At 57.5% G+C, this 25,096-nt stretch overlaps 2 protein-coding genes across 5 annotated transcripts in view; both read right to left on the bottom strand.

Moving 5' to 3' along the window:
- The window catches only part of STARD3 (StAR related lipid transfer domain containing 3), a 22,486-nt gene extending 5,461 nt beyond the window's left edge, over positions 1 to 17,025 (bottom strand). The window contains exons 1-7 of one of the 2 annotated variants that reach the window (XM_024743267.1): positions 16,889 to 17,025; positions 4,570 to 4,841; positions 1,596 to 1,673; positions 1,136 to 1,213; positions 959 to 1,012; positions 444 to 561; positions 152 to 250 (exon numbers count right to left, since the gene is read on the bottom strand). In XM_024743267.1, the coding sequence (XP_024599035.1) occupies positions 152 to 250; positions 444 to 561; positions 959 to 1,012; positions 1,136 to 1,213; positions 1,596 to 1,673; positions 4,570 to 4,791 (649 nt within the window). In that variant the 5' untranslated portion in view covers positions 4,792 to 4,841; positions 16,889 to 17,025. Of the gene's footprint in view, positions 1 to 151; positions 251 to 443; positions 562 to 958; positions 1,013 to 1,135; positions 1,214 to 1,595; positions 1,674 to 4,569; positions 4,842 to 6,865; positions 7,165 to 16,888 lie in introns of those variants that run through there. The other variant, XM_024743257.1, reaches the window with a different exon arrangement.
- A 472-nt stretch (positions 17,026 to 17,497) lies between these two features.
- Positions 17,498 to 25,096, bottom strand: part of PPP1R1B (protein phosphatase 1 regulatory inhibitor subunit 1B) — an 8,268-nt gene continuing 669 nt past the window's right edge. Inside the window, exons 1-7 of one of the 3 annotated variants that reach the window (XM_024744052.1) lie at positions 24,452 to 24,642; positions 23,941 to 24,001; positions 23,633 to 23,655; positions 23,102 to 23,180; positions 19,774 to 19,971; positions 18,388 to 18,507; positions 17,499 to 18,297 (exon numbers count right to left, since the gene is read on the bottom strand). In XM_024744052.1, the coding sequence (XP_024599820.1) occupies positions 18,248 to 18,297; positions 18,388 to 18,507; positions 19,774 to 19,971; positions 23,102 to 23,180; positions 23,633 to 23,655; positions 23,941 to 23,974 (504 nt within the window). In that variant the 5' untranslated portion in view covers positions 23,975 to 24,001; positions 24,452 to 24,642 and the 3' untranslated portion in view covers positions 17,499 to 18,247. Of the gene's footprint in view, positions 18,298 to 18,387; positions 18,508 to 19,773; positions 19,972 to 23,101; positions 23,181 to 23,632; positions 23,656 to 23,940; positions 24,002 to 24,451; positions 24,643 to 25,096 lie in introns of those variants that run through there. The other 2 variants (XM_024744044.1, XM_024744037.1) reach the window with 2 other exon arrangements.

Here is a 25,096-nt window from a genome sequence, read left to right on the forward strand (position 1 = left end):
GTGGTCGGGGTACAAGGGCAATGGTGTAGGGGTATGAAAGCGGGTGTGGCAGAGAGCTGCTCGCTTTCCCCGGGGAGCTGACACGAACAGAAAGAACAGACCCAGCCAAGGCCCCTCCCCGAAGGCAGTTCTCCCACCCACCAGCCCGCACCTGCAAAGGATTCTGGGGGTGAATAGAACTGGCCCTCGGACAGGGCGCTGGAGAAGAGCAAGGGTCCTCGGGCGACAGCAGCCTGGGCAGCGAGATACCCTGGGGGAGCAGACGTGGGCAGCCATTGCCCCAGACCAAGGACAGTCAGCCTGGGGTCCCCTAGCCCAGGCTCATCCTAAGGGTCCTAGAGGCAGAGCTGGCAAGAGAGCTCAGAACTGGCTCTCAGGCCCGAAACTCTCCTCTGCTGGGTGGGGCCGACCCTCACTGCACCCCCTCACCCCCCAGCACTCACATCGCTCCTCCTCAGCCTCCTGGGGTAGGACTTTGAAGTCGAGGAACCAGGTCTCCAACCAGGCGAGGACGAAGGAAACGATAGGGAGCAAGTAGCCAAAGGCCCCTTTGCTGAGCAGCTGTGGAGGGAGGGGGCTGGGCTCCACGGCAGGGAGTCACCTCAAACCCAGAGCCCCACCCTGGGGCTACCAACTCTGGCCTACACCCCACTCCTGGTACCAGCTGTGGGGACCCTCTGTGGCACACGCCTTTGAGGCGGATGGATTAACGGGTTCTGCAGCAGATAGACTCAGGCTAGGCTAGAGGAGGAACTTTCCGTCCCTGGGGCTGAAGCAGGGCGAGTGCGGAAAGCCAGTGGAGATGACCCCTTAGAAATCTCAAAGGACAGGATTCCCCCTCACCCCAACCCCGACAACAGGGTCAGACACCCCAAATCAGAGGAGCGGCCCCTTCTTGGGAGAAGCCCACCCCTCAGGCCAGATGCCCACCAGACCAGCCAGACCCTGAGCCACTGACCTCAGAGAGGATGACCTTGACAATGAGGAATGCACTGGACACCAGCGTGGTGACCTGCCCAGGGGAGGGAAGGAGGAAGAGAGCAAACACAGAGGCTGGGGAGTGAGGCCTCCTCCATCCCATCTCTTGCGCCAGCCCCGCCAGGGCCCGAGAGCTGCCAGGAAAGTGGCATCTTACCGCAATCACCCACCAGTGCCGGAGCCGCAGCACAGCATAGCCCAGGAGCAGTCCGGAGAAGCGGAAGAAGGCCAGGACCTGGTGTGGGGGGCCGGGGAAGCATCACGGGCAAGCCAATGGCCCCACCCCTGCTGAAGGCTGGCCTCCCCCTCCAGTCCTGCTGCCTGAGGTTCCCTCCACATGGTGTGCACACCCCAGGAGAGGATGGCCGAGGCCAAGTCAGCGTTTCTTTGGGGACGATCTGGATGTGACCTTCTTGGATAGGGGTCTCTCGTCTTCCCCTCCCACTTGGGGCTCTCTGAAGGTGGGGCCTCATTTAGGAACCCGTTTGAATACTGAGGGTTCCCTGAAGATAGGAGCAAGTCTCCCTGATCAGATGAGGATGTGTGTTGCGAGAAGAGAATCCAGCGAGAGTTGCGCTCCTATGCCCTCTGTCCCCAGGATCTCCAAGGCCACTCACCAAGATGTCAAAGAAGGAAGTTTCAAAGCTGTAGTGGATGATCTCCTGCTCCAGGTTCTTCTGGATGCCTGTGTTGGTCTGAAGAGAGAGATGTGGACAGCTCTGCAAGCAGAACCAAGTCCCCAGGGCTGCCCCTTGTTCTCCCAGAGGGGGAGGGGGCGGGAGGGGGAGAAAGTAGAACCAGGAGGAGAGGCTGTAAATGCTCAGCTACCACCCAAGAAGCCCCTGAGGCAGCAGGGGAGCTCAGCCAGGGACCTGAGACCCCAGCACTATTACCGTTTCTCTAAGGATCCAGGCAGCCCAGACAGGCGGGGCTAAGCTGAGGCTCAGACACTCGCGGGCACACTGCCCAGGAAGAGGCAGGCCTGGAGGGCCCTGGGGCTGTGCAGGAGAGGCGATGAGCCCTATGCAGGGAGGCAGCGCTGGCACACAGGGTGCTGGGAGCATGCCTCTCACATAATTTCATCTCCCTCCCACCACTGCGGTGCTCTATCTTCCCAGCCAAGCATCCATCTGGGGTGATGGGGGCCAGGGGTGGGCAGTGGTGTCAGACGGAGCCCCAGGTGGCAAATCAATCGATTAGGCTTGTGCTTAATGGGCGAAATCCATCATGCTGCTAGAGGGGATGGCATTCAGAGCGAGCAGACTGGTCCTTGCCCCTGCCCCTGCCCTAGCCACCCACACATTTTCAATGGGACCCCTGAGACCCTGGCTGGGGAGTGAGGGGTCTGGATGGACACTGAGAGCTAGAGCAGCCTGAGGCTTCAGGAGGAATGGGGTGGCATCCCCCGGAGAAGGGGGGCACAAGGGGACTCTCAGGAATGGGGCCTGGGAGCCCTGAAGGGGAAGACCCTTCACACCTAGACCGGGGCTTCTGATCTCCGGCAGATGATATGAACTGGGGCAGTGGGGCTTGAGGGGGCTTGTTAAAGATACAGATGTTCAGACACTGGGTCTGAATCTCAGGCTGAGCTGAGCATCTAGAATGGTTATAAAACTCCCAGGAGATTCTGATGCTCGGGGCAGGAGCCAGCAATGTGGACAGCCCCTCACTGAACTTCGAGCCCCGGCACATCCCCACTGAATGCCTCAACCTCAAGACCGCTCTGAGCCCCGTGGAGTCTGACGCCTTGCTGCCCCTGGTCTGACACCCCACTCCGCCCCAGCTCGGTCCACCTCTTCCTCCTGACTGCTCCCTCTTGGGCTCCACGGCCCCTCCCACCCCTAACAGCCCCTGTCCCTCAAGCTCTGTCTTCCACCATTTTTCTCTTTACAGAGAACTCTCCCTCTGCCTGGGTACCCGCCTGCCCACTGCATGAGGACCCAGGACAGTGGAGTTCCAGCCCCTGCTTTGCCACGGGCTACAAGACTTTGGCACAGGTCTTATAACCCGGCCAGGGTCGTTGCATCCACTGGGCAACACACAGTCTGTTAGAAAATTTTAAAAATATATGCTCCAAAATATGAAAATAAGATGACAGTACTGAAAATTAATAAAATTTCAATTAAGTGTCTACTGAGTGAAACATTATGTTGATTCTATGAACTATTAAATCCAGCACTCTGAAATTTTTCATCACATTTGAAAACAATTTGGAGGTTAGATTTTCGCACTTTGCAAGAATTCCCAAGTCTGCATGATGACTGCTAAGCTATTAGAGCCAATACAGCCAGAGAGTTTCAAAAGTAAAATTATCAAAAAATTTTTTCAGCTCTTTTCTGGCAAGTAAATATATATACTGAATGAAGGATGTGGGTGAATTTTAGTGCCTGCTTTGAGATGCTGCACGGGACCTTCAAAAGCAAGAATGTCTAAGACCTCGGAAGCTCTTCAAGCGGCCCTGAACCTTGCTGGACCTCAGCTCTCTCATCGGTAAGATGGTCCCAAAGGCCCCGTGGCTGTGGCTCCTCGCTGAAGGTGCCAGCTCATCCCTGTGCACAAAGGACAGTCACCCTCAGAGCCCTGCCTTGCTTTCCAGCTCAACACGCCTGGAATCAAACTTACCCTCTTCACCCCTAAACCAGTCCCTTCTCCAAATTCATTTCTAGCACCAGTCATTCTCCTGACACCTGAGCTTGCGATCTGGAGGAAGGGCACCTGCCATGCAGAACTCTGACCCACTCTGCACAAGGAGAACAGGGGGTCTCAAAGAGGCTGAGTCCCTTGCTGAGGTCACACAGTTACTACAGAGGAGAAGCTGACACGAGACCAAGCCTGGGATGCCCTGTTCCACAGCTCCTGCCTCTATATCAGGTCTTGCTCTGCCCTGTTAGCACCCGGGGATTAGGCCCCACCACCAGCTGGCCAAGCACTGCACAGGGGGAGAAGGGGGCAGACCCTGACCCGACAGGCAGCTCCGCCTCCAGACTACTAGGTGGCATCTCACCAAACCCAAGAGGCCAAACTGGGGGGCACTGGAAGAATGCCCCAAGTGGGGAAGGAGAGCTGGGCGCCACGGAGAACTGGGAGTTTTTACTGGTTGTTCCCCACTGTCCCCTCTGCTTTTAGCACAGTATCTGGGACACAGCAGGGGCTCAAAAATGTTTGTTGAATGAATGAATGAATGAATTGAGCCAGAGAGTAATGTAGAGCAGAAAGAAGACAAAGGTTTCAACAGCTCAACCAGAGTCCTCTGGGCTCCCTCCTCCTTTCTCAAGCGTGTCCGCTAGGGGGCAGTATGGCGCAGAGGTCAAGACTGCAAGCTCTGGAGCCAGAGAGTCTGGGTTCAAACCCTGCCGCCTTCACATACTTGCTGAGAGACTTCAGATAAACGACTCAGCCTCTCTGAGTTTCTTTCTCTGGAAGATGAGAACAGCTATTCTTATCATCTCATTCTTCCTTTTACCTGGAAATCAACAGTCCCCTCCCCACCCCCCGCCGCCGGAGGCAACCCTCCCATACCGCAGATGGAATAACTGAGGCCCAGGCAACCCCCACAGTGCGGCTTGTGCCTCCAGCCTTGCCCCCACTCACGTTCAGCTCAATGATCCAGAGCAGGGAGATGAAAAGCAGGTCGAAGGTGACAAAGAGGCAGAAGGTGCGGCGGACGTCGGAGATGGACCGGCGCTTCTCGCGAGGCGGTGGGAGGAAATGCGAGGAGAGACTCTGGCTGTGGGACAGCGACAAGCCGAGGGAGGCCACGGCTGGCAGGCTGCGCTCCAGGTCACGGGCCGGCTCCCCAGACAGCTTGCTCATCCTGGCGGCCCCCACCTTCAGGCAGAGAGGGCTGGGCCTCAGCGGCACGGCTGCAGAAAGACAGGGCAGCTGGCTCAGGTCCTGCATGTCAGGGTCCTGGAGGTCCTGGTCACCTCCCTCATCCCTTCCCACGCAGCCCCCCGGGGACCCTGTTTGCTCCCAAATACATCTGCCCCTCAGCCCCAGCCTAACCCGGTGGCCCAGGGACCTCTCTGCCTAATTTCCCACTGTGGCCTGCCGTTCAGGCTGGAGGGGTCTGAGTATCCCTCTCACTCTGTCGTGCTTCTACACCCGCCATCCCCGGCAAAGTCTTGCAGCCCCACAGTCACCCCTGGAGGCCTCTGGGATCCTCCCCGATGTCTGGGGGCACAGCCTGCTCCTGCCAAGCGCTGCCCTGTGGTTCAGCCTCTGGGCCTGCCCCCACCCGCAGGAGAAGTCAGTCCCAAGCTCTGTTCTTTGTTTTCCAAGCACAAAGCCACATTCCCTCCCAGCAGCCAGCCCTACCCTCCCACCCCCTAATCCATGGCGACTGGGAGGGACTTCCTAGAGCAGACTGCTCTGTGCTGGGGGCGGGATGGCGGGATGACATCTTCATCTCCAGCTATGTCCCCACCACTGCCACCTCAGGCCCACCCAGCACGGCTCTCTCCCAGCGCTCCAACTTGCTCCTAATGGGCACGTCTCCAGGCTTCCTCTCCTCCCCCCGCCCCCGCCCCCCGCAGCAACCACCTCTCCACACAACAGCCAGAGAAAGCTTTTCAGAACATGAATCAGATCCTGCCGTTCCCCACTTACAGCCCTTTAAGGGCGCCCCCCAGGTCTGAGGATAACAGCACCCTCCTCGTGATGCCCTCGCAGGACGTGGCTCTGCCTGGCTCCTTGCACCACTCCTCGCACAAGGCACGGGCCCCGTCTCACTACGACGGCCACCCGGGCCTTCTAGGTCCCTACACGTGGCAGCCCGGTCCTGCCTCGGGGGCCTTAGACCCAGCTCTCCGGGCTGGGTGGAATGTTCTCCCCAGTCCTTTCAACGGGCAGCTCCAAAGCCCTCTCCTCAGAGCCTCCCACCCTCCTGTCCCCAGTCCCAGTTAATTTACGGGGCTTTACCTTCTTCAGTGAACTCTCACCATCTGAAACCATCTTACTGATTGTTCTGCAAACGCCACGGTGCAGGCCTTTACCTGACTTGGTCCCTGCTGTCTCCTAGGACCTAGCACGATGCTGGCACTTAACAGGCGCTGCGTAACTGACTGTTGAATAAATGGATGACCCAGAGGGTCTCCTGGCCCTCAGCTCCATGCTACATGGTAGAGAGGACCAGGGCAAACCCAGCCACTACCCAAGGCTCACCCAGAGCTCCAGTGCCCACAGAACACTGTGCCCATGGCCGTGTTTCAGGCCCACACAGGGCAGGATGGTTCCTCCTATTCTTCAGATAAGACGGCCAAGGCTCTGAAAGGGTGAATGGACTTACCCATCCCTTACCTGCCTGTGCAATCACGAGGCTGAAATCCTCACGAACCCTAGAGACAAAAGGGGCCCTGGAGCACCCCCTCCCTGCCGTGCAGGCCCCAGGCCTAAGGTCTCTGCTCTACCAGTTTGCTAGCGGGGGCCCTCAGAGGCCCTGTCCCCTGCGCGGGGGGAGGAAAGGTTTAGTCTAGAGCCAGAGAAGAGCTGATGCAGTGTAGTGGGGCCTGAGTTTCTGGGAGCCCATCAAGGGTCTCCCTGAGTGTTCTCACATGCCAGCACCAGGGGGCAGGTTTGGGGGCCAGTGGAAGGGGAGCCCTAGATCTTTGTGTTTGATCCTGGGAAGGCAAGATCTAACCAGTCTCCCCTCCAGATTCGCCGTCCCCTCCATACCTTTGCTATGTCTGCTACCTTCCACGCCCCACCCCATCTACTAAGTCCAAAACAAGCCCCCCATATGTGGCCAGCAGGGGGTTCTGAGCAAGCCGGGTCACCCATCCCTCTGCCTCTGTGCCAGTGGACACAGAGCTGACTGTTCTCAGCAGAGGCACCAGCCCAAGGCCATCCCCCCACTACCACACTCTTGGGATCCCTGTGACAAGCTCACCTGGAGGGTATTGAAGGAAGGCTGGGCCCAGCTCTGGAAGGCGGCAGTCAGAGGAGGGGATGTGACAGGCCGCAGGCAATGGGACCCCCCAACGTCCATCAGCTGGATCTCGTGCCAGACTGCACATTCAGCGCATCCCTCACCGAGACAGGGCCGCAGCCCCAGGGCAGGTGACATTCGCTCGTCTCTAATAGCCCTCTTGTCTCCTGCCAGACCTGTCTCCATCTCTCCTCCCCCTTTCTGTCTCTCTCACAAGCTACCTCTCTACCTTTCTTTAGAAGTGTCTCTGTACCCTCTCCCACGTCCATCTTTATTTCGCCCCCTCTCTGGGTCTTCCTCTCCATCTCTCTCCCATCTGTGAGTCTCTCTCCACCCCCATCGGATCAGTCTCTCTCATGTTTCCCTCTCTCTCCTCTTTTCTACCTGCCTTCCGCCTCTCCCTCTTCCCTATCTCACGGCAGGGCGCTGTGACTTCCCCACTCCCAGTCTGCTCCAGGGTCTGTCTGTCTTTCCCCCTGGCTTTCCCCTTCCTTTCTGGGGACAGGACTTGGGTGGCAACAGCTTGGGTGTGAGACACACTCAGTGTGGCAATAGCACTGACACACACCTAGATATCCCTGTGGAAGCGAGAGACAGACAGGGGCTGAGAGCAGAGGTGTTGGGGGAGCCCGGGTGAGCTGTGGACGCAGGGATGTGAGGGAGCCGACCCCGGGAGCTCTGAAGCAGGGGTGGGGGCGCCTGGCCAAGAGGCAGAGAGAGAAGGGTTCTACATTACCCTCCCCCAGGAAAGAAACTCTGGGTCCAAATAAGCAAGAGCTGGTAGGGCACTACCAGGAGTGGAATGGGCACTGGTCAGGAGTTAAGACCTGAGCCCCAGTTTGAGGGAAGCCACTAACCCTGAATAACTTTGGGCAAGTCCTTCTTAGCAAACCTCCGTTTCTCTATGTGGGAAAAAGGTCCATGGTTTAACTTAAAACGAAACAGCAACAAGAAAACCTTACTTAGAATCTCAATATACGGGAATTCCCTGGTGGTCCAGTGGTTAGGACTCTGTGCTTTCACTGCCGAGGGCCTGGGTTCAATCCCTGGGCGCAGCCGAAAAAAAGAACCTCAATATAGAAAACAGATAAAAGCAGGACTGTATGGATCCTGCCACAAGACGCGACCACAGAGAGCCCCACCGGTCAGCCTTTCCTCAGACTCCATCCATGGTCACCCCTGAGGCGCCTCCTTGGGTGTGGTTTGAAAATAACTCAAAAGGCTTTTGAGCTCCCTCCGACCACCTGCCAGTCTAAGAGGTGAAAGCCACCTTGGCCTGGAACGGCCCTGACCCTGGAGGATGGAAGGTGGCAGCTGCCAGCAGAGCAGCTTGCCCTGGCCTCTGCCCACCGCCCCCGCCAGGGCTGCCACCCAGCCCCCTGGGAGCAGCGCCCCCTGCCAAGCCCACCACCTGCTGTCACCGGCCCTTCCCAAGCGCCTTCAGAGGCGTCGGGAGTGGAGCAGCACGTGTGGCAGCGTGAAGGAGTCCGCCTGGGCTGCCTGCAGACTTGACCCTTGATGTGTTTGCGGAAGCTGAGCGGCTGAGGCTTGGGGAGAGTGGCGGGGAGGGAGGGGAGACTGGAGGTTTTATCGTCCTCCGTCTGAAGGGAAAGAGGCATGGGGAGGAGTGGGCAAGGCAGGTCTCTGGGCCCAGGGAAAGCTCAGTGGGCAAAGGGGAGGGGTGGGCCCTCACGCCCCCGCCCAGGCCTTCTCTTACTCGCCCCAGGAAACACTAGCCCAGCCCGAGCGCAGCAGGAGCTCTGGGTGGGGCCCGGCTCAGCGGACAGCAGCAGGCAGCTGTACTGTGCAAAGAGAACTGGGCTCTGTGGCCAGGGCTCAAGTCTCCGTCTGCCCTTACCAGCCGTGTGAGCCACGGCAAAGAGGACCGTTCTGAGACTCGGTTTCTTCAGCTGCATTAAGTAAAGGGAACGCTAATATACTTAATGCCATAGAACTGTCCACCTGAAAATGGCTGAAACGGTAAATGTTACGCTGTGTATGCTTTACCACAATAAAAAAGGCAGCAATAATTGCTACCGCCTCAGGCTGGCATTTATGTGCGGGTCGGGAGAAGGACGGCAGGTGCTTGGTCGGTAGGGGTGGAAATGGAACCAGCAACTGGTAAGGCCGTCCAGGTGAGTGGGAGATTAAGTGGGGTGTGGGAGGGGGTGGGGCTTACATACCACAGTAGTAAAATCACCTCCAAAGGCCTGAGTTCAAATCTGAGCTCCACAGTTCACCTGCCTGGTGACCCACAGCAAGCTGCCCAAGCCTTCAGCCCAGGTTCCCTCACCTTGTGCACTAAGGGCCCAGCTACTGCAGCTCCAGGCGAATGTGTCTCCCCAGGGAGGGGCTGGGGCAGGAGGTTGGGGGCTGCCCTGGCTCCCGGCACAGGCTCTGGAGCGTGGGGCCTGGGACTGATCTCTGATACTACCCCTTCCCACTGGTGCCTGCTCCCCCCACCCCCACCTCCCCCAGGGTCCAATCTCCACGGTTCTTAGGTGGCAGGGGCACAGACAGGGTCCTTCCCAGGCCTCAGTCACACCGAGGCCAGAAGCTCCCGGCCGGCGTTTCCTGGCCAAGGCAAGTCTGCAATGTGAGCAATGTCCCTCCCTCACTCACTCAGCAAGCCTCCAAGGCTGCACCTGGAAACGAGGGATACCTGTATTGAGCCTGGGCCACCTGGCGGATCAGAGGAGACAGCGGTGCGTGGGGAGTGCGTAGGACAGCAGCTGGCACCACAGAGTAAGCGCGCCATAGACGTCAACCACGGCCACCAGGCCACCACGGCTCCCTCTGAGGTCCTCTCACCCTCTCCTCTGCCCAGCTTCCCACAGAGGGCTGGGCCGAGCCGCACAAGTTCCAGCTAGTGTTCCCTCCACCAGCTGCGCTCTGTGACCCCGAGGGGACGCAACAAGTCTCATCTATATCCAGAAATGATTCTCACTTCGGAGCAGCGCGGCTCCTCCAAACCCTCTCCCCAGGCTGAGGGGACAGGAGACACGGGCTCAAAACACATCCCCCACGCTGCATTGCTCAGGAAATGCTGGCACTAGCCACGGGGGCTTCCCTGAGGGGTCCCTAACTCAGCACAAATCAGGAGGAATCGGTGAAGCCAAGGACTGGATGTCAAGCCAGGAGAAGATTCAAACCCTGGATTCCCACCTTACTAGTCATTGAACCTCTCTGTGCCTCAGTTTTCTCCCTGTAAAATGGGGGTAACAGTAGTATCTACTTCTTGCAGGTATTGTAAGGATTAAGTGACTTATTACACATAATGGCCCCGAACAGTCCCTGACGCAGAGCGATCGCTGTGGAACAGTGAGCTAACATGACACCCCTGCCTCTTCTTTGGCGGAAACACAGCCTCGAGCTCTGACTGCCTCTGGGAGACAGCTTCAGGCCAGGGCTGGGGTTGCTGTGGATCAAGCCCCTGTTAATGCCCAGGTTAATGGAGAATCCACAGCGGGGCAGGAGGCAGAGGCCCTGAGTGCAGAAGAGGTCGGCCTTGGCTGTGTTCTGCTGCTGGCCGGTCTGGGTGGAAGCTGGCTCGGGGACGGAGGACAGCAGACCAAACAGGCCTGCAGACCATCCACAAGAAACAAATCTGGGCTGGCAGTGGCCCACGCTGGCCCCCTGCAGACATCCTCTCCTTTACTCACTGCACCCGCTACCAGGAGCTGTGGAGATGAGAGGACTGAAGCTCAGAGAGGCCTGCCTACAGCCCCCCGGCCTGGATGCGGCAGAGCTGACCCCAGGGACACGCGGGCTTCCCTCGGTGCCGGGCTGGGACCCGGTGAACCCAAACGTGGCTGCCCCCAGAGCCTGTGCTGGCTGGGGAGTGAGGTGTCAAAAGACCCCAAAGAGCTTAACAGCCACCCAGGCAGGGCCTGTGGAGAGCCCAGTGCCCTCCACTCCACATCTGAGCGACCAACAAATCCTTCAAAATCCAGCCAGCAGCTGCCACTGTTCACCACCACCTGCCCGAGCCACATCTCTCACCTGCGACAGCTTCCTGACCGCCTCCTGTCCTCGTCCCAAGTCTGTTCTCAACGCAGCAGTCACAGGGATCCCAGTAAAAGTCAGACCACACCTCCCAATGCCCCAAACCTCCAAGAGCTTCCAGCGGCCCCAGAGTAAAGGCCCAAGTCCCCACCCTGGCCTGTAAGCCTCCTCTTCCCCTGGCCTCCTCCCCTGGAACCCTCTGCTCCAGACATACCAGTCCCTCACTGTTCCCTGGACACATCAAGCATGTTCCCAGCCCTGGACCCTTGTTCCTGCTGTCCTGCCTGTTCCTCCCCTGGGTCTCTGTAATGTCCCCTCCCTCCATTCTGGCCCCTTTGGAGAGGCCTTCCCTGAACACCCTATTCAGCCCCAACCTCCACTCCCTTCCCCGCCTTTATTCGTCTTCACAGCACACATCAGCCCAGACATATTGTATGTTCGCTGGGCTGTTTCCTGCCTGCCTTCTTCCACTGGAGCAGGGACTCCCATGCTCTGCTCACTGCTGCGTGCCCAGTTCCCGGAACGGTACCAGGCTCACAGTAAGTATTCACGAAATGCGCTGAACGGCTACTTCCACCCTCTCCTGCAGCGCCACATGTACAGGTGCACGTTCACACCCAGCCCTGGAGGAGCGGCCCCACCTGTCCAGCCTCTCCTGGAGCTGGACTCGACCCTCTCTTGGTGTTTCGTGCTGCCCAGAGCCCCGGCACCTCCGCTGCCAACGGGCAAGGGGGACTGGTTTCCTGGGCACCCTCAGGCAGGGTGGCAGCTCCCCTTTTCCCTGAGCCCCAACTCACAGAGAGAAGACCTGGTGAGCAGTTAAATTCCTCAGATAGCAAAAGGGTCCCCAGCACTCTTCTCTTGCTGTGGGGTTGATACCCCTCCTCCAATACTCTCCAGATCACTGGCTGCTCCCAGGACACACCATGGCCAGCTGGTCTCCCTTCTGTGCCTCCAGTGCCTCTGTTTCCCCATTTTGGAATGACCTCCTCCACCTGGGGGGAGCTCCAACTCTTCAGAGACCAGTTCACAAGGCACCTCCTGGGCAAACCTCACCCTCAGCCTCACGCTTCCCCAAGCCCAGGTCTCGGGACTCTGCCTCAGCACTTCCCTCCCAACACGCTAGACTTGAGCCTCAAAGTCATCTCTCCTTAAGCCCCTGAGGCCCAGTCACAGTGTCTGGCCATACATGGCACATATCTAGTAGGTTCACTGGCCTGTGGATCTGTAATGCCTACCCTGGAACAAGGGAAAGGGTGTGGGTTTGGGGGTTGGTCAGCAGACCTGGAGTTGAAAGCCCAAGGCCATTCTTTATTAGGCTGTGTGCCCTTGACCAAATCACTGAGTCTCTCACCTGTAAAATGGGGATGGTAGAGTGCTCACTTCACAGAACTATTGAAAGGATTAGAAATAACACCTGCAATGTGCCTGTGTTTAAATAACAGTAGCTATCACTAATATTAGGGGCCACAGTTAGAGGCAGGGCCCTGGCTGAGGGTCCATCAGTACTGCTAGATGGTAGGATGGGCCCTGACCTCAGGGAGCTGCTCGCCCAGGACGGTACACATTAGGCTCTCCTGTAGTTCAGGGCTCAGTGGCCCATGCCATCAGCCTCGACAAAGGTGGCTTACTGGCACCTACTCTGCCCCACCCAGAGGGCTTGGGAAGTTCCCTGGAGAGGTAGGAATTTAAGGAGAGGAGGAAACGGCAGCAGTGACAAATAAGGCATCAAAGCCCAAGCCAGGCTCTGTTTCTCCCTTCCTTTGGGGGAAGTGGAGAGGGTACAGTCAAGCCAAGAAACCATATTCATCACTGTACACTCCCTACCCCTCCCCAGCCCAGAAGGCTCTGACGGTACAGTTTATTGGAAAATCCTAACAAACTGAGATCTACTCAGCCCTCCAGTTCCCTCTACATGCCAGGCCCTGCTAATGTTGGAGATGCCCCCTGCTCTGTGATTCTCTGACCCCCGGCCTACTCAAGGGCTGGTGAGTCAGGCCCCACCCGGCCCCTTGGTGCTGTTGGATAAAAATGGGGGCTAATGAGGTCAAGTTCTCAAGGTCAGTCTGGAAACAGCCTGTCATGTTCCAGGGCGATCTCAGTCCTATCAGCCTACTTGAGGGAAGGGCTCTGCAGGGGTGGGGGTGATTCAGCACAGACTCCTCCCAGCACCAGCTCTGACCAGACAAAAGCCAGGATCAGCCTCTTCCCAGGCAGGAAAAGTTCAGAGGGACACACAACGGCCGGATGGGATGCCTTCCTTGTCCCTTATCCCACTGATGTGGCAGCTGCCCCTTTGAGGGCTGGGAGTCCGAGGCAGTTTCTGGGAGACAGCTGTGGACCTGGAGTCAGAGGATGGTTCCTTAAGTTCCTGCTGAGACACCACCCAAGTCTCAGCTTCCTTGTCTGTAAAATGGGGCCAACCATCTCTACTGTTCAATGCAATAAGTGGGAGCTGTCAAATGTACAGGATTTTTGGTCTCACCCACGTCCCCCTCCTCCAAACAAGTCTAGGTGTGGGAGAGCTCAGTTTACCGCAGCATGAGAACTGAGAGCGTACGGTGTGCCAGACACTGTGCTGCTCCCTGGGGATATTCAGGGGCTCCGGGTCGGCTGAGGGAGGCTGACAGATAAATGTACAGTGCCATGCTGTGATCAGCACTTTCGGGGAGGAACGAACAAAGGACTGTGGGCTCCCAGAGAAGGGAGCATCTGACCCAGGCTAGAGTGGGTGAGGTCAGGAAAGCCACAGGGAGGAGAAGCCATTTGACTTGGGCCTCCACATCTACCAGCTGGATGCAAGGAAGATGGGCATTCCAGGCACTAACAAAAGCCCAGATTCAGGTTTAAAGCACAGGCCCAGCCCACAGGAGTGCATGCTGACCTTACCCCAGGGACTTGTCCCCAAACACGGGTACCAGGCCTCCAGACCTCCCCAGGGCATGGTCCCTGCAGGGGACACTTCTTCATGGCTAGGTGAGGAAAAGAATCCCCAGCCTTGACAGCGGAGACTGCCTCTGCCCTCCTGCCCACCTCAGCCCCCTCCCCTGCAAGAGCTCTCTATTCAGAGGACCCAGCTCTCCATTCTCTGAGCCCACCCTGGTCTCTACCTCCTTCTGGTAAACTCATTTTCTCGCTCTAAGGCCCCTCACTAATTGTCAGCTCCTCTGGAAAGCCATCCTTGGCCTTTTTCTTGCTTGGCTTCCCAGAGCTCTGTGTACATTTCTCTAGAATTAATGCTTGCCATGTAACATTTATTCATTTCCAGATTCATTTCTTGAGCAGAAATGACAAAGAGTCATTGAGAAATGACAAAGAGTCATATTCATTGACAAAGAGTCAGGCTTTGGGGCTCTGGGACAGAATGAGAAGCCACGTCAACTGTCCTCAAGCACTTTATAAAATTAAAAGTTATAGGCTTCCCTGGTGGCGCAGTCCACCTGCTGATGCACGGGACACAGGTTCGTGCCCTGGTCCAGGAAGATCCCACATGCCGCGGAGCGGCTGGGCCCATGAGCCATGGCCGCCGAGCCTGCGCGTCCAGAGCCTGTGCTCCGCAATGGGAGAGGCAGGGGGCTGGAATTCGATCCCTGGTCAGGGAACTAGATCCCACATGCATGCTGCACCTAGGAGTTCGTATGCTGCAACTAAGGAGCCCACCTCCCACAACTAAGACGGGGCCCAACCAAATAAAATAAATAAATAAAATACTTTAAAAAGTTATACCCACTGTTCTATATTATTCTTATGTAAAGAGCAATAGCTGGGCTTCCGTGGTGGCGCAGTGGTTGAGATTCTGCCTGCCGATGCAGGGGACGCGGGTTTGCACCCCGGTCCGGGAAGATCCCACATGCCGCGGAGCGGCTGGGCCCGTGAGCCGTGGCCGCTGAGCCTGCGCATCCGGAGCCTGTGCTCCGCAACGGGAGAGGCCACGACAGTGAGGGGCCCGGGTACCGCAAAAAAAAAAAAAAAAAAGAGTAATAGCTAACACTTATTTATTCAGCACTCATGCGCTCACTGTTTTAAGCCCTAAACATACACTATTTCATTTAATACTCACAATAACTGTCAGGTAGGCACATGACTATCTCCATTTGACAAATGAGGAAACCGAGGCAGTGACTTCATCAAGATCACAAAACAGTATGAGAACGCAGGAAGTCTGATTCAGGAGTCTGTATTGTCAGTCATCATGCTATTACGGACAGGTGCTGCAGGGACTCGGGGCAATACTGAGCCTTGGGAGTGGTGGGGGGAAGGTGGTCCAGAGGTGATGCTGCAGAGCACTGAAGGACCAGCAGAAGGTAGCCCGGCAGCTAAGAGGAGAAGGGGCTTTCAGGCAACGGGGCTGGTGCATGCAAAGGCATGGAGACACAAAAGGTGTGGACAAGCGCATCCTGCAATGCCATATTATTGGACCTTAGGGTACACACAAGGGTAGGGAAGAGGTAAGGTCATTGAGAGCTCTGTAAATTGTGCTAAAGATTCAGTCTTTCCCATAGGCAATGGGAAACCATCAAAGGGTTTTAAGCAAGGAAGTGACATTATGAGATGTGTTTCTAAAGGATCAAAAGAGGCACTTCCTTGTGGCGCAGTGGTTGAGAATTTGCCTCCCAATGCAGGGGACATGGGTTTGATCCCTGGTCCGGGAAGATCCCACATACTGTGGAGGAGCTGAGCCGGTGCACCACAACTACTAGGCCTGCGCTCTAGAGCCTGTGCGCCTAGAGCCGGTGCTCTGCAACAAGAGAAGCCACGGCAATGCGAAGCCCTCGTACCGCAACGAAGAGTAGCCCCCACTCACCGCAACTAGAGAAGGCCCGCGTGCAGCAACAAAGACCCAACGCAGCCATAAATAAATTAATTAATTAATTTTTAAAAAAATAAAAGGATCACAAGCGTTACAGTTTGGAGGCTGGGTTGCAGGCAGCCATGACTGGAAGTTGCTGGGAAGTCACTGCAGTCATCCTGGTGAGAAACACATCAACAAGGGTGGTAACAAAAGAGAGGCACAGGACCGGGTGTGAAGCATGTTCAGGTCGCCTCTTAGATATGGGAATTGAGAAAGAAGAGGAAGTATAATTCTCAGGTTTCTGGCTGGGATGGGGTGGTAGCGAAAGAATGAAGCTGCAGGGGAGAAGAACAGCAGTTCAAGTTCAGACGAAGTGAGTGGCAGCTGGAGTGGAGCCGTACAACTGGAAGCTGGATGGCCAAGTCTGAGGCTCCAGGGAGGGGCACTCCGCTGAAGATGTAGATCTGGGCGCGTTTCGAGAATTTACGTGGTGTAAAGCTGAAGCCATGAAAGTTGACGAGACCACCCAAATTCAATGTACAGAGTAAGGGACTGGGCGAGAGAGGAGAGTGTGAAACGGTATTTCTACAGTCAGAGAAGTAGGAAGAAAATAAGGGGATGCTGACGCGGAGGAAGCCAAAAAAGGGGGAGAGAGGCACGTATCAACGACTTCAATTACGAGTTAGTATGCACCTCTAAGAACTCAAGAAAGATACTAAAGGGCCCTTCTGATGTCAATTAGGAAGTCATTCACTGCCATTTCCAAAGGAAGTTGAGGGAGATCGGATGACAGTGAGACGCAGACCGACAGTAACTTGTAGATATATTCCTCCTCATTCTCAGGCCCTGACCCCTCCCCATATCCAACTCCTGCCCTTTAATACCCAGATACCGCCCCCTCGCTTCTCCGCTCACAAAGAAGAAATAGGCTTTGGAGGCCGATCCGGGACGCCCTTCCCGGGCTCTCTCGAGTGGGCGGGGCCGCGGACGGTCAGCGCCCGAGACCCTCGAACCCGGCGCGGGGTGGAGCAAGGCCAAGCAGAGGAAGGGGGCGGAACCTGGGGCGCAGGGGGTGTGGGAAGGGTCGGACGGAACTACGAACGGACACCGGCTAGAGAGGCGGGATCTGCTGGCAAGACGTAGCCCTCGTACCACCACCCGGTCCCACTGACCTCTCGCGGACCCACCTACTCCATGTCAGCCACGGCCCCAGTTCTTCTTAGCCCCTGCCGCAGCCCGTCTCCGCGGCCCCAGCAGCGCCTCGGAGAGGAAGGGGATCTCCCGGCGGCGCCACTTCCGCCACTGAGTCCGCCCCCGAGAGCGAACGTGCGTAGGGCTGCAGCCCCGCCCCCAAGCCCTCGGGCCCCACCCCCAAGGGGCGGAAGTGGGGGCTGCAGCTAAAGTTAGGCCTGAAAGGATATTCCTAACGGTAGGGGTGTTGGAAAGAAGCCCAGGGGCATCATCCTTATTGGGCCACACAGGCCTGGCACTGTGGAGAAAAAAGGGGATCTTCCTGAGGGGAGGCCTGTGGGGCTGAGGGACAGGCCCTTTGGAGGAATCCAGTTACTCTTGAAGGACTCTCCTTTCCCCCTCTGCCTCTTTCAGCCATCCTCAGCAGGATCTAGAACTCCTGTGGTCCTTCCCAAGAGGGCTCGGAGCTTGTCAGCAGTCAAGTCTCCAAACTAGAGGACTGGACACTAGGGTCGAGGACCTGACCCTTGGATGACCACCACAGGGTAACAGGGAAACCTGTTACCTCCTCCCTCTCCTTTCCCCCTGAAAGAGAAGTCTCAGCAGTTATTTACAAAGATTTATTGCAGCATGGGAGCGGTTCAGTCCTGGAGTCAGGGAAGGAGGGAAGGGGGCAGAGCAGCTGGAGGACAAGGAGAGCCTGGCTCCCCCACCATGTGCCCCCCTAAGGACTTATATACTAGGCGGCATTCCTGGCATCAAAGCACAAACAAAATGCAACAAAGCAGCCTCTGCCAGTCCATCTTCCAGGCACCCAGGCTGGGGAGCAGTTGATAAGGGGAAGAGTTCCAAAATGTTGAGGCTGTGGAAAGGATGCCTGAATCCTGGGCCCTGGTAGAAGCCAGTGAGAGGGGTGGTGACTTGGAATTCCCCAGGGGATGGAGAAGGATCTGTGGGCACTTAAAGTTCTCGGTACCCTCTTTCCCCAGATCTTAGGGTCCTGCCCTGTGGGTTTCCTGTGCCCAGGGGAGAGGGTCTGGGGAGTAGACTTGTGAAGGATGAACCTTTGTCCCCCATTTACTGGATTTCCCAATGCAAGCTCTCTCACATCCCACCACCCACTGGGTGAATGGGGGAATGACTGGCAGGGGTAGGCATCAGGCAGCAAGTGCCCAGGGACTCTGGGCATCAGCCAAAGGTGGGCAGACAAGCAAACACAGACCAGCCCTAGTCTTCTAAGTCAGAAGCCGCAGCCCTAGCAAGTGAGGGGAAGGGTACAAAATAGGGTGGGGACAGAGTGGGTTTCTGGGGAACAGCAATGCCCTCGCCACTTCTGGGAGATGCAGGGCTGGTGCCTATGAGCCAGGTTCAGGGTGAGCAGGGCGCTGTGGCTCCTCCCCAGGTTCTGCAAGGCAAGCAGATGGACTTAGGGTCTGGCCACGCCCACCAATATCCCAGCCCCGCTTCCCCAGCCCCACCCACCCCCAAACCTCACCATTTAATGCCGGATCTTCCACTTGGTCCTCAGAGCTTCCGTCTCTCTGGGGCTCATCCAGGGGAGGCGGACGCTCCCAGGGACCCTCCAGACCTTGACCAAAAGTAGTCTTCTGCCCAGCTGGGGACGGGAAAGAAGGGATAAAAGCACAGGCTCTGAGTATCCATCTGGCTGTCCTGGAACAGGAGCCGAGTCTCTCAGCCGGCTGTGGCCAAGCCTTTGGAGGGTATCGTGGTATAGTGGAGAGAGCACTGGACTAAGACAGCTCTTGCAATGACTAGCCATATGACTTAGATAGGTCCGTTGTTACCTCTTTGAAGGGGATGGTAAGAGGGAAATTGTGTAGACTGCCTTACATAAGATAATAGTTAATACCCTGCAGCCCAGCGCCGGCACTTAGGAGCTGCTCCAAGATTGGTCATCCTGTCATTTGACCCACTGCCCTGCTGCTTTCCTTTAGGGAACAGTCTCCTCTCACCTCCTCTTCACCTGTTCCAGCTGGAGATTTTGCTCCCATGACCGAAGCCCCCACTGCCAAGGCAGAGAGGAGGCCCACGCCATTTTGGGGGGAGGTGCAAGGGATGGACACTTCAAGCAGGAGTGGTTGGCTAGTTTTCATCTCCATAAATAATGGCACCAAAACGTTTAAGGTGCACTGGGAGGGATAGATGTGGATGGCCTGGGCCAACAGTCCTGGGAGGGCTGAGATCTTCCTGCCTAGGAATTCTCTGGGCCTTGGGACTCCCCGTGGAGATTTGGGGATTTGGGGTCTCTAGCTTTGAGGCCTTCTGTGTAGGTTTCATGCCCCTCCCTGGCCCCTCTCTTCCCAGGCAGCTGGGGTTGGAGCTGCAGCCAACGCAGTTGGTTCTTGAATCCTACATTCTCCATCTAGACACTAGAGGGCACCCTCTCACCTCCAGCCTAGGAAATACAAAAGGGGAAAAGAGCCACAGGTTCCTGGAGAGGACTTATCGACCAGCCCTGTGCCCCCTAGCAGAGACCACATCCTGTGTTCAGAAATGCAGGCGATGGGGCACTGGATACTCTTAGCCCACTATCCCCCATCTCCTTGCACCTCCCAACTGCCGTGGATGGGAAGTCCTTTCTTGGGTCTAGCCTCAAACCTCAGGTGGCCTTGCCTTAATTCTTAGGGAAGAGAGGAATTATTGGAGGAAACTGGATTGGGAAAAGGACTGAGTCAAGGATGGGAACAGCCCAGGTGTCAGGTAAGGCTGAGTGCAAGGCATCCTGTGGGATGAGAGAGTGGGGAGGCCCTTGACATGTGTGAGAAACTGTGAACCGGGAGGGGGTGTTCCAGGACACTCAGGGAGGATCCCACCTAATCTGTGGTGGTGGAACCCAGGCTTCACAGCCCGTTCAGCTTACCAGACCCCCTGCCGCCCTTCAGGATTTCAGCCTGGCTGTCCTCGTCCTCCTCCTCTTCTTCGTCCTCCTCCTCCTCGTCCTCCTCTCTTGGGTAGCCCAGCTCCCGCAGCTCCCCCAGCTCATCCTCCTCCTCTGAGGCCTGGTTCTCACCCAGGTTGCTGATGGACTGCAGGTGAGACTCAGCAATGCGCTGCACAGCTGGCACAGGGGGACCGGGAAGGCAGGGCTCAGCCAGGCCAGAGAAGCGGGAGAGGCATGTGGCCCAGTCCCCAGCCTCCTTCCTGTGGGCCTGGGGCAGAGCTAATCCCCCACAGGGGTCTAGTTCAAAAGCTAAAAGCTGCAGGTCAGCCTGCTGGGGGCCCAGACCAGGGCAGAAGCAGCAGGGGGTAGCCTCTTGATCACGTCTGGCTCCTAAGCTGTCCAAAGGTGCTGCTCTCCCAGAGGCCAGCACCAGGCAGCTCCTGCCAAGCCGGACAAGACCAGGTGGGTACAGCAACAGCTTAACATTCCCTGGCTGGGGAGCTTGTCCACCAGCTACAGCCCCTGGAGAAGGCACAGGGCCCATGGGCCAGGCCCTGGGGGATGTGTCCCTTTCAATTTCTAGGGGAGTGCCCAGCCTGCTTAGGGCTCACTGCTACCCCGATCCTGCCCACCACCCCATGCTGGGCTTGGTCCCCACTCCCCGGCACTGCCCCATCGTAGATGCTACTCCACACACCCCTGCCCTAGGCTCTAAGAGGTAGGAACAGTTCTGAGGCTGAGGACATAATAGTCTGCAGCCAGTGAAGTCCGTGCCTGGGGATGCGGCGTGCTCAGACGCGGCCCCCACAATCTTGACCCACATCCCCAAGCTTCAGCTCCCTCTGCGGTGACCTAGAAAGCAGTGAACACCACCCACCCCCCCAACGCCACCAAGGCCTGCTGGGATAGGACCTAGCAAGGGAACAGTGTGGGCAGCTGGAGAGAAGTTTCCAAAAGATGGAAAGGACTAGGGGGTTAGGAGAAAGGGGCCAGGGCTGGGGGACTCTGGGAGAACGGCAGGGGTTGAGGGGACCCTGGGAGGAGTGGCTGGGACAGAGGCAGCAGGGGGGCCAGGAGCTGGTGGGATTTTAGAGCATTTGGCTCACTAAAGTCAAGGCCCAGAGACCAGGTGCTGACGAGCTGGGCCCTGCAGTTGCTGCAGCTCCTCCTTGCTCCGCAGGCAGCCCCTCCCCTCAGAAAGCCCAGAGGGGGCAGATCCAGGCTGGAAACCTCCAGTGTAGGGAGCAGGGCACGGCTCTCCTGCCAACTCAGGGCCAGGCACAGAGGGTGCATTGTGCCTGCCCGCTGCCCTGCCTTGCCCCGAGCTCCACCCGGTGCCTCCTGCTGGCTCTAGGCAAGCTACCCAGGCAATAAAAGTGCGATAAATTACCCCGCCCTGTCCTTGGGGAAAGCTTCACCTTGAGGCAAGTGTGAGAGCTCGGCCTTGAAGACCCCCCTCAAGCCAAGACTCAGTGTCCACCCTTCCTTGGGGGCCCTGAGCTTCTCCACCTACAAGTCCCCCACCCTGCCAGATGCTTTCCCTGCCCAGAAAGGAGCCAAAGCCTATAACACAGTGCCCTGCAGGTTCAGAAGGGTCCTCTGAGCGTTGGGGAAGCGAGGAAGGGAGGAGAGGAGGTGGCAGCTCGAGCAGCCGGGGGTGGAGAGTTCAGTTCTTCAGTTCGTGAGCCACAGCATCAACAATAGGTGTGCGCAGCCCTGTGCTGGCGCCCCGTGAGCCTCCCGCGTGCCTCGCCTGCCTCGTGCCTCGCAGGGCTCTCTGGGGTCTCCCCCTCATCCTCCCAACTGTCTCCTAATCCCTCTGTCTCCAGCTCTGGGAACCTGAGTTCCCCCGACCCAAGTGGCCCTTTTTAAGCTCCAAGGTCCCCAGCACAGCCCCCGCACCCCTCTCCTGGCCCCTTTCCACCGCCCTGCCTTTCCCCACTCAGACCCTCCTTAAGTTGCAGCCCAAAGGGGCCACGGGGGCGGGGGCACATTTCTGGCATCTTTTTCACCCCAGCCCTCTGCCCCTCGCTCACAATCAAGAGTCCAAGGGTGGTTCTTCCCTCTCACACGCACTTGCCCCCGGCCCAGCCCAGGATGGGGAGGAGAGAGATTTCTCATATTCTCTCCTGAGAAGATGCCACCTCCTCCCTCATGCCTGCTTCAGGGGCTGGCCTTCCCCACATCCCAACAGGTAGGAAGGCCTTCCAAAAGCTGAACCCACTGCCCGCTTGCTGTCCCTGCCTCGTCCTGTCCTTGAGGAAGAGAAAGGGCTCCTGCCCTTCTGGACTCTCCTCCCAGTCTCTCTGCTCCCAACCTTGGCCGGCAGGCTGACAGGTGCACCTGTTGACTTGGCCGTTCACTGGGAACTCATTAAACCCACCCCAGAGGGAGCTCTCCGCACACCCTTCTGGTTCCCTCCCTCCCAGCCTCCGTGGGAGGAGGGGCTGGCCAGGCAGGAAGAGCCTCAGGTGGGAGCTGAGGTGGTGTAGGAAGGCATCCTAGGGCTTAGTTAGGAAGAGACCCTCCTCACACCCCCACCTGTGCCACCTTCTCCTCCAGGTGTATCTCCCCCAGCTCCCCCCTGGAAGCCAAGTCTCCAGGCCGGCCCTGAAGACCCCTGTGATTTCACACCAGCTTCCCTTTGCACACCTTCCTCCCTCTCCCTGGAATGCCCCTCCATGCCTGGCCTGCCTGTTGAATTCTTATTCAACCTTCCCATCCAAGCTTAAACACCCTCTCCTCTGTAACTCTCCCTGACCCTTTGAGGTGAAGGGCCCCAGGAGGGCTGAGGCCAAATCTTACTCTTATTTTTGCCCAGCACCCACCAGGGGGGCCTGGCATACACTAGGTGTTTGATAAGTGAGTGCTATAGGAATGACTTGCCTTTTGGTATAGAAAGGAGAAGCAGGAACATCGGTGTGCAGACCTGTGCAAATGGCACGGGGATGGGAGAGGAGAGCAAGGGGTGCAGCCCAAAGAAGGTGCCCTTCGGGGAGAAGGAGGGGGAGGTGGTCCAGTGTATGCTTGCAAAGGAGGTGCAGAGCCGATGCCTACTTGTTACGTACCTCTTTTCTTTCAACCCCACAACCTAATTTTAAGACCCATGCCACCCTTTTCAGCCCCTGGGCTGCTTCTTTTTACAAGGCCAAATTAAGAAAGAATTGGTCTCTAAGTAGGGCTTGGGGTGGGTACACAAGACTATCCGTCCCCACCAACAAAAGCTCAACATGTCACACACACACCCAATGTCAGCCCAGTTGCAGGGGTCAAGGGGACAGCCCAACTGATGGGTGGGAGACAGTACCTTTCAGCGAGGGGGGTGTGTAGGCACAGGGGTTGGGTCTCTTCGACTTGAGGTGGTGCCCCTCTCCTGAGGCTCTCTGCTGGGGAAGTGCCAGGTTAAATGGGCTTACAGAGGCCCCTTTCCTTCACCCTCCCTCCATTCTATCCCACCAAGGCAACCCAGGCAGACTGGTCTAGCCTCTGTTCTCAGGTCCAGGCCCAGGCACTGCTGCCCCTCGGGTCCTGCACCTCCTGCACCGAGGCTGAGGCTAACTGGTGGCTTTGGGAGGGGCTCCATAGCCATGGCCTGGCTCAGATCAGGACCCTGCGTTCTGGAGGCCCAGCCTGAGTCTGAGCAGAGGAAAGACAAGGGCAGAGGAAAGACAAGGGCAGGGTGTTGGCGGCACCCTGGCACCAGGCACTCTCACTGAGGTGCCAATTGATATGCTAATGTCCTCCTGGGTGGCACCGTGTGTTAGCTGGGAAGTAATCCCCTCCAGCTCATCACAAAGGGCCCTGGCATCCCTCCTTCCAGCTGCCCCTGGAAACTCACCTGGTGGGGTGAGGCCTCCTCCTCTGAGGGAGGCCACCAGTGAACCGAGCCAGGAAGAAGAGAGAAGAGGGAGAGACAGAAGAGAGAAAGAATCTGAATTACTTTCCCCAAAGGCTCAGTCTCTGTGCCCTTTCCCTCCTGGTGTTGGGAAGTGCCTGGTCAATAAATGAACCCAATGGAGTTGGGCTCCCAGACCTTAACCCCCCCATCTTCTGCTCAGTCTCCTACTCATGGGACTTTGGCAGGGGCCCCAAGAAGGCATCAGGGTTAGGATGGGGCCAGCACTAGGGGGCAGGGTAGGGGCCCACCTGGCGAGGAGTGCTCTGAGAGCCGGAACAGCATGGCAGGGGTTGGTCTCCTGCGCCGGATCTAAGAAGATAGAGAAAGAGATGGGGAGGAGGAGGGGCAGGACAGACACCTGCAGCCCACTCCCCACCCCCTACCCAGGCAGCAGGGAACAAACAGTGCTTTGGAGTCCCCAGGGAACCTTTGAATCAAAGCCTGTCAGAGCTGTAAGGAACTCCATAGCTCACCCAACCCCCTCATTTTACCAAGGTGAAACCCAAGGCTCAGAGAGGTTCAGCAAAGAGCTCAAAGTCACACAGCATGCCAAGGCAGGGAAGGGACAAGAAAAATGCATCACTGGCTCCCAGCTGATGCCCATCCCACTCCATGGCTACTCCAGAACTGCCACCTCCCTTTCTGCCTTCCCCTACCAAGGCCCTTCCTCTCTCATTTTTGAAGACATCAGACCTCAGGACCTGAAGCTGGCTGTGGAAGATGCCCCATGGGCCATGGCACCCACATGGCCCTGCCTACCTAAGGTCAGCTCAAGGGCTCCAGGGAAAGTGGATCCAGTTGCAGAGGGAGGCTGAGCCTGGTACTGCAGGCACCTCCAACCTCACACTGAGGCGCAGGTGTGGGTCTGACCCTCAGACCCACAGGGGCCTGGGTGTGGTCTCTGGGGGCCTGGCTCTGGGTCCCTCTAGCAGTATCTCTCAGGCTGCAGAACTCTTCACCCAGTCCTCATAAAAAACAAAAAGTTGCCCTCCTTGGTACATGAGCCAAGCTGCACCGGGGGATGGGGGGCGCACTGAGCACTCCTAGTGACTCCCCCGCCTTCCCCCCAGCTTGGCAATCAGACCAACTGTCAGTTAATTAGGTCCCCTCTGAGCTCCAGGGAAATGCACAAAGAGAACCAGGTGAATTAAGCTGAAACCGCCACCTCCCTCTGCCAAGCTCCCAACGCTGCCCTCCAGACCAAAAGCTGCTTGGGCCGGGGACCCAACCCGCCCCCATGGCCCCTAGCTCTCCTCAAAATGACTTGGCTCCACTCTCACTGCGCTGTGGGGTGCCAGCTGCATCTCAGCAACAAGTGAATGGCTAAGTTGCGGGGTGGGGGGCAGAACCCTCTTCTCTCCCTCCATCACATCCCACCCCCCACCCCCACCACAAGCCGTTGGA

This window comes from Neophocaena asiaeorientalis, unplaced genomic scaffold (genome assembly GCF_003031525.2).
Source record: "Neophocaena asiaeorientalis asiaeorientalis breed wild unplaced genomic scaffold, Neophocaena_asiaeorientalis_V1.1 scaffold1, whole genome shotgun sequence".
NCBI lineage: Eukaryota > Metazoa > Chordata > Mammalia > Artiodactyla > Phocoenidae > Neophocaena > Neophocaena asiaeorientalis.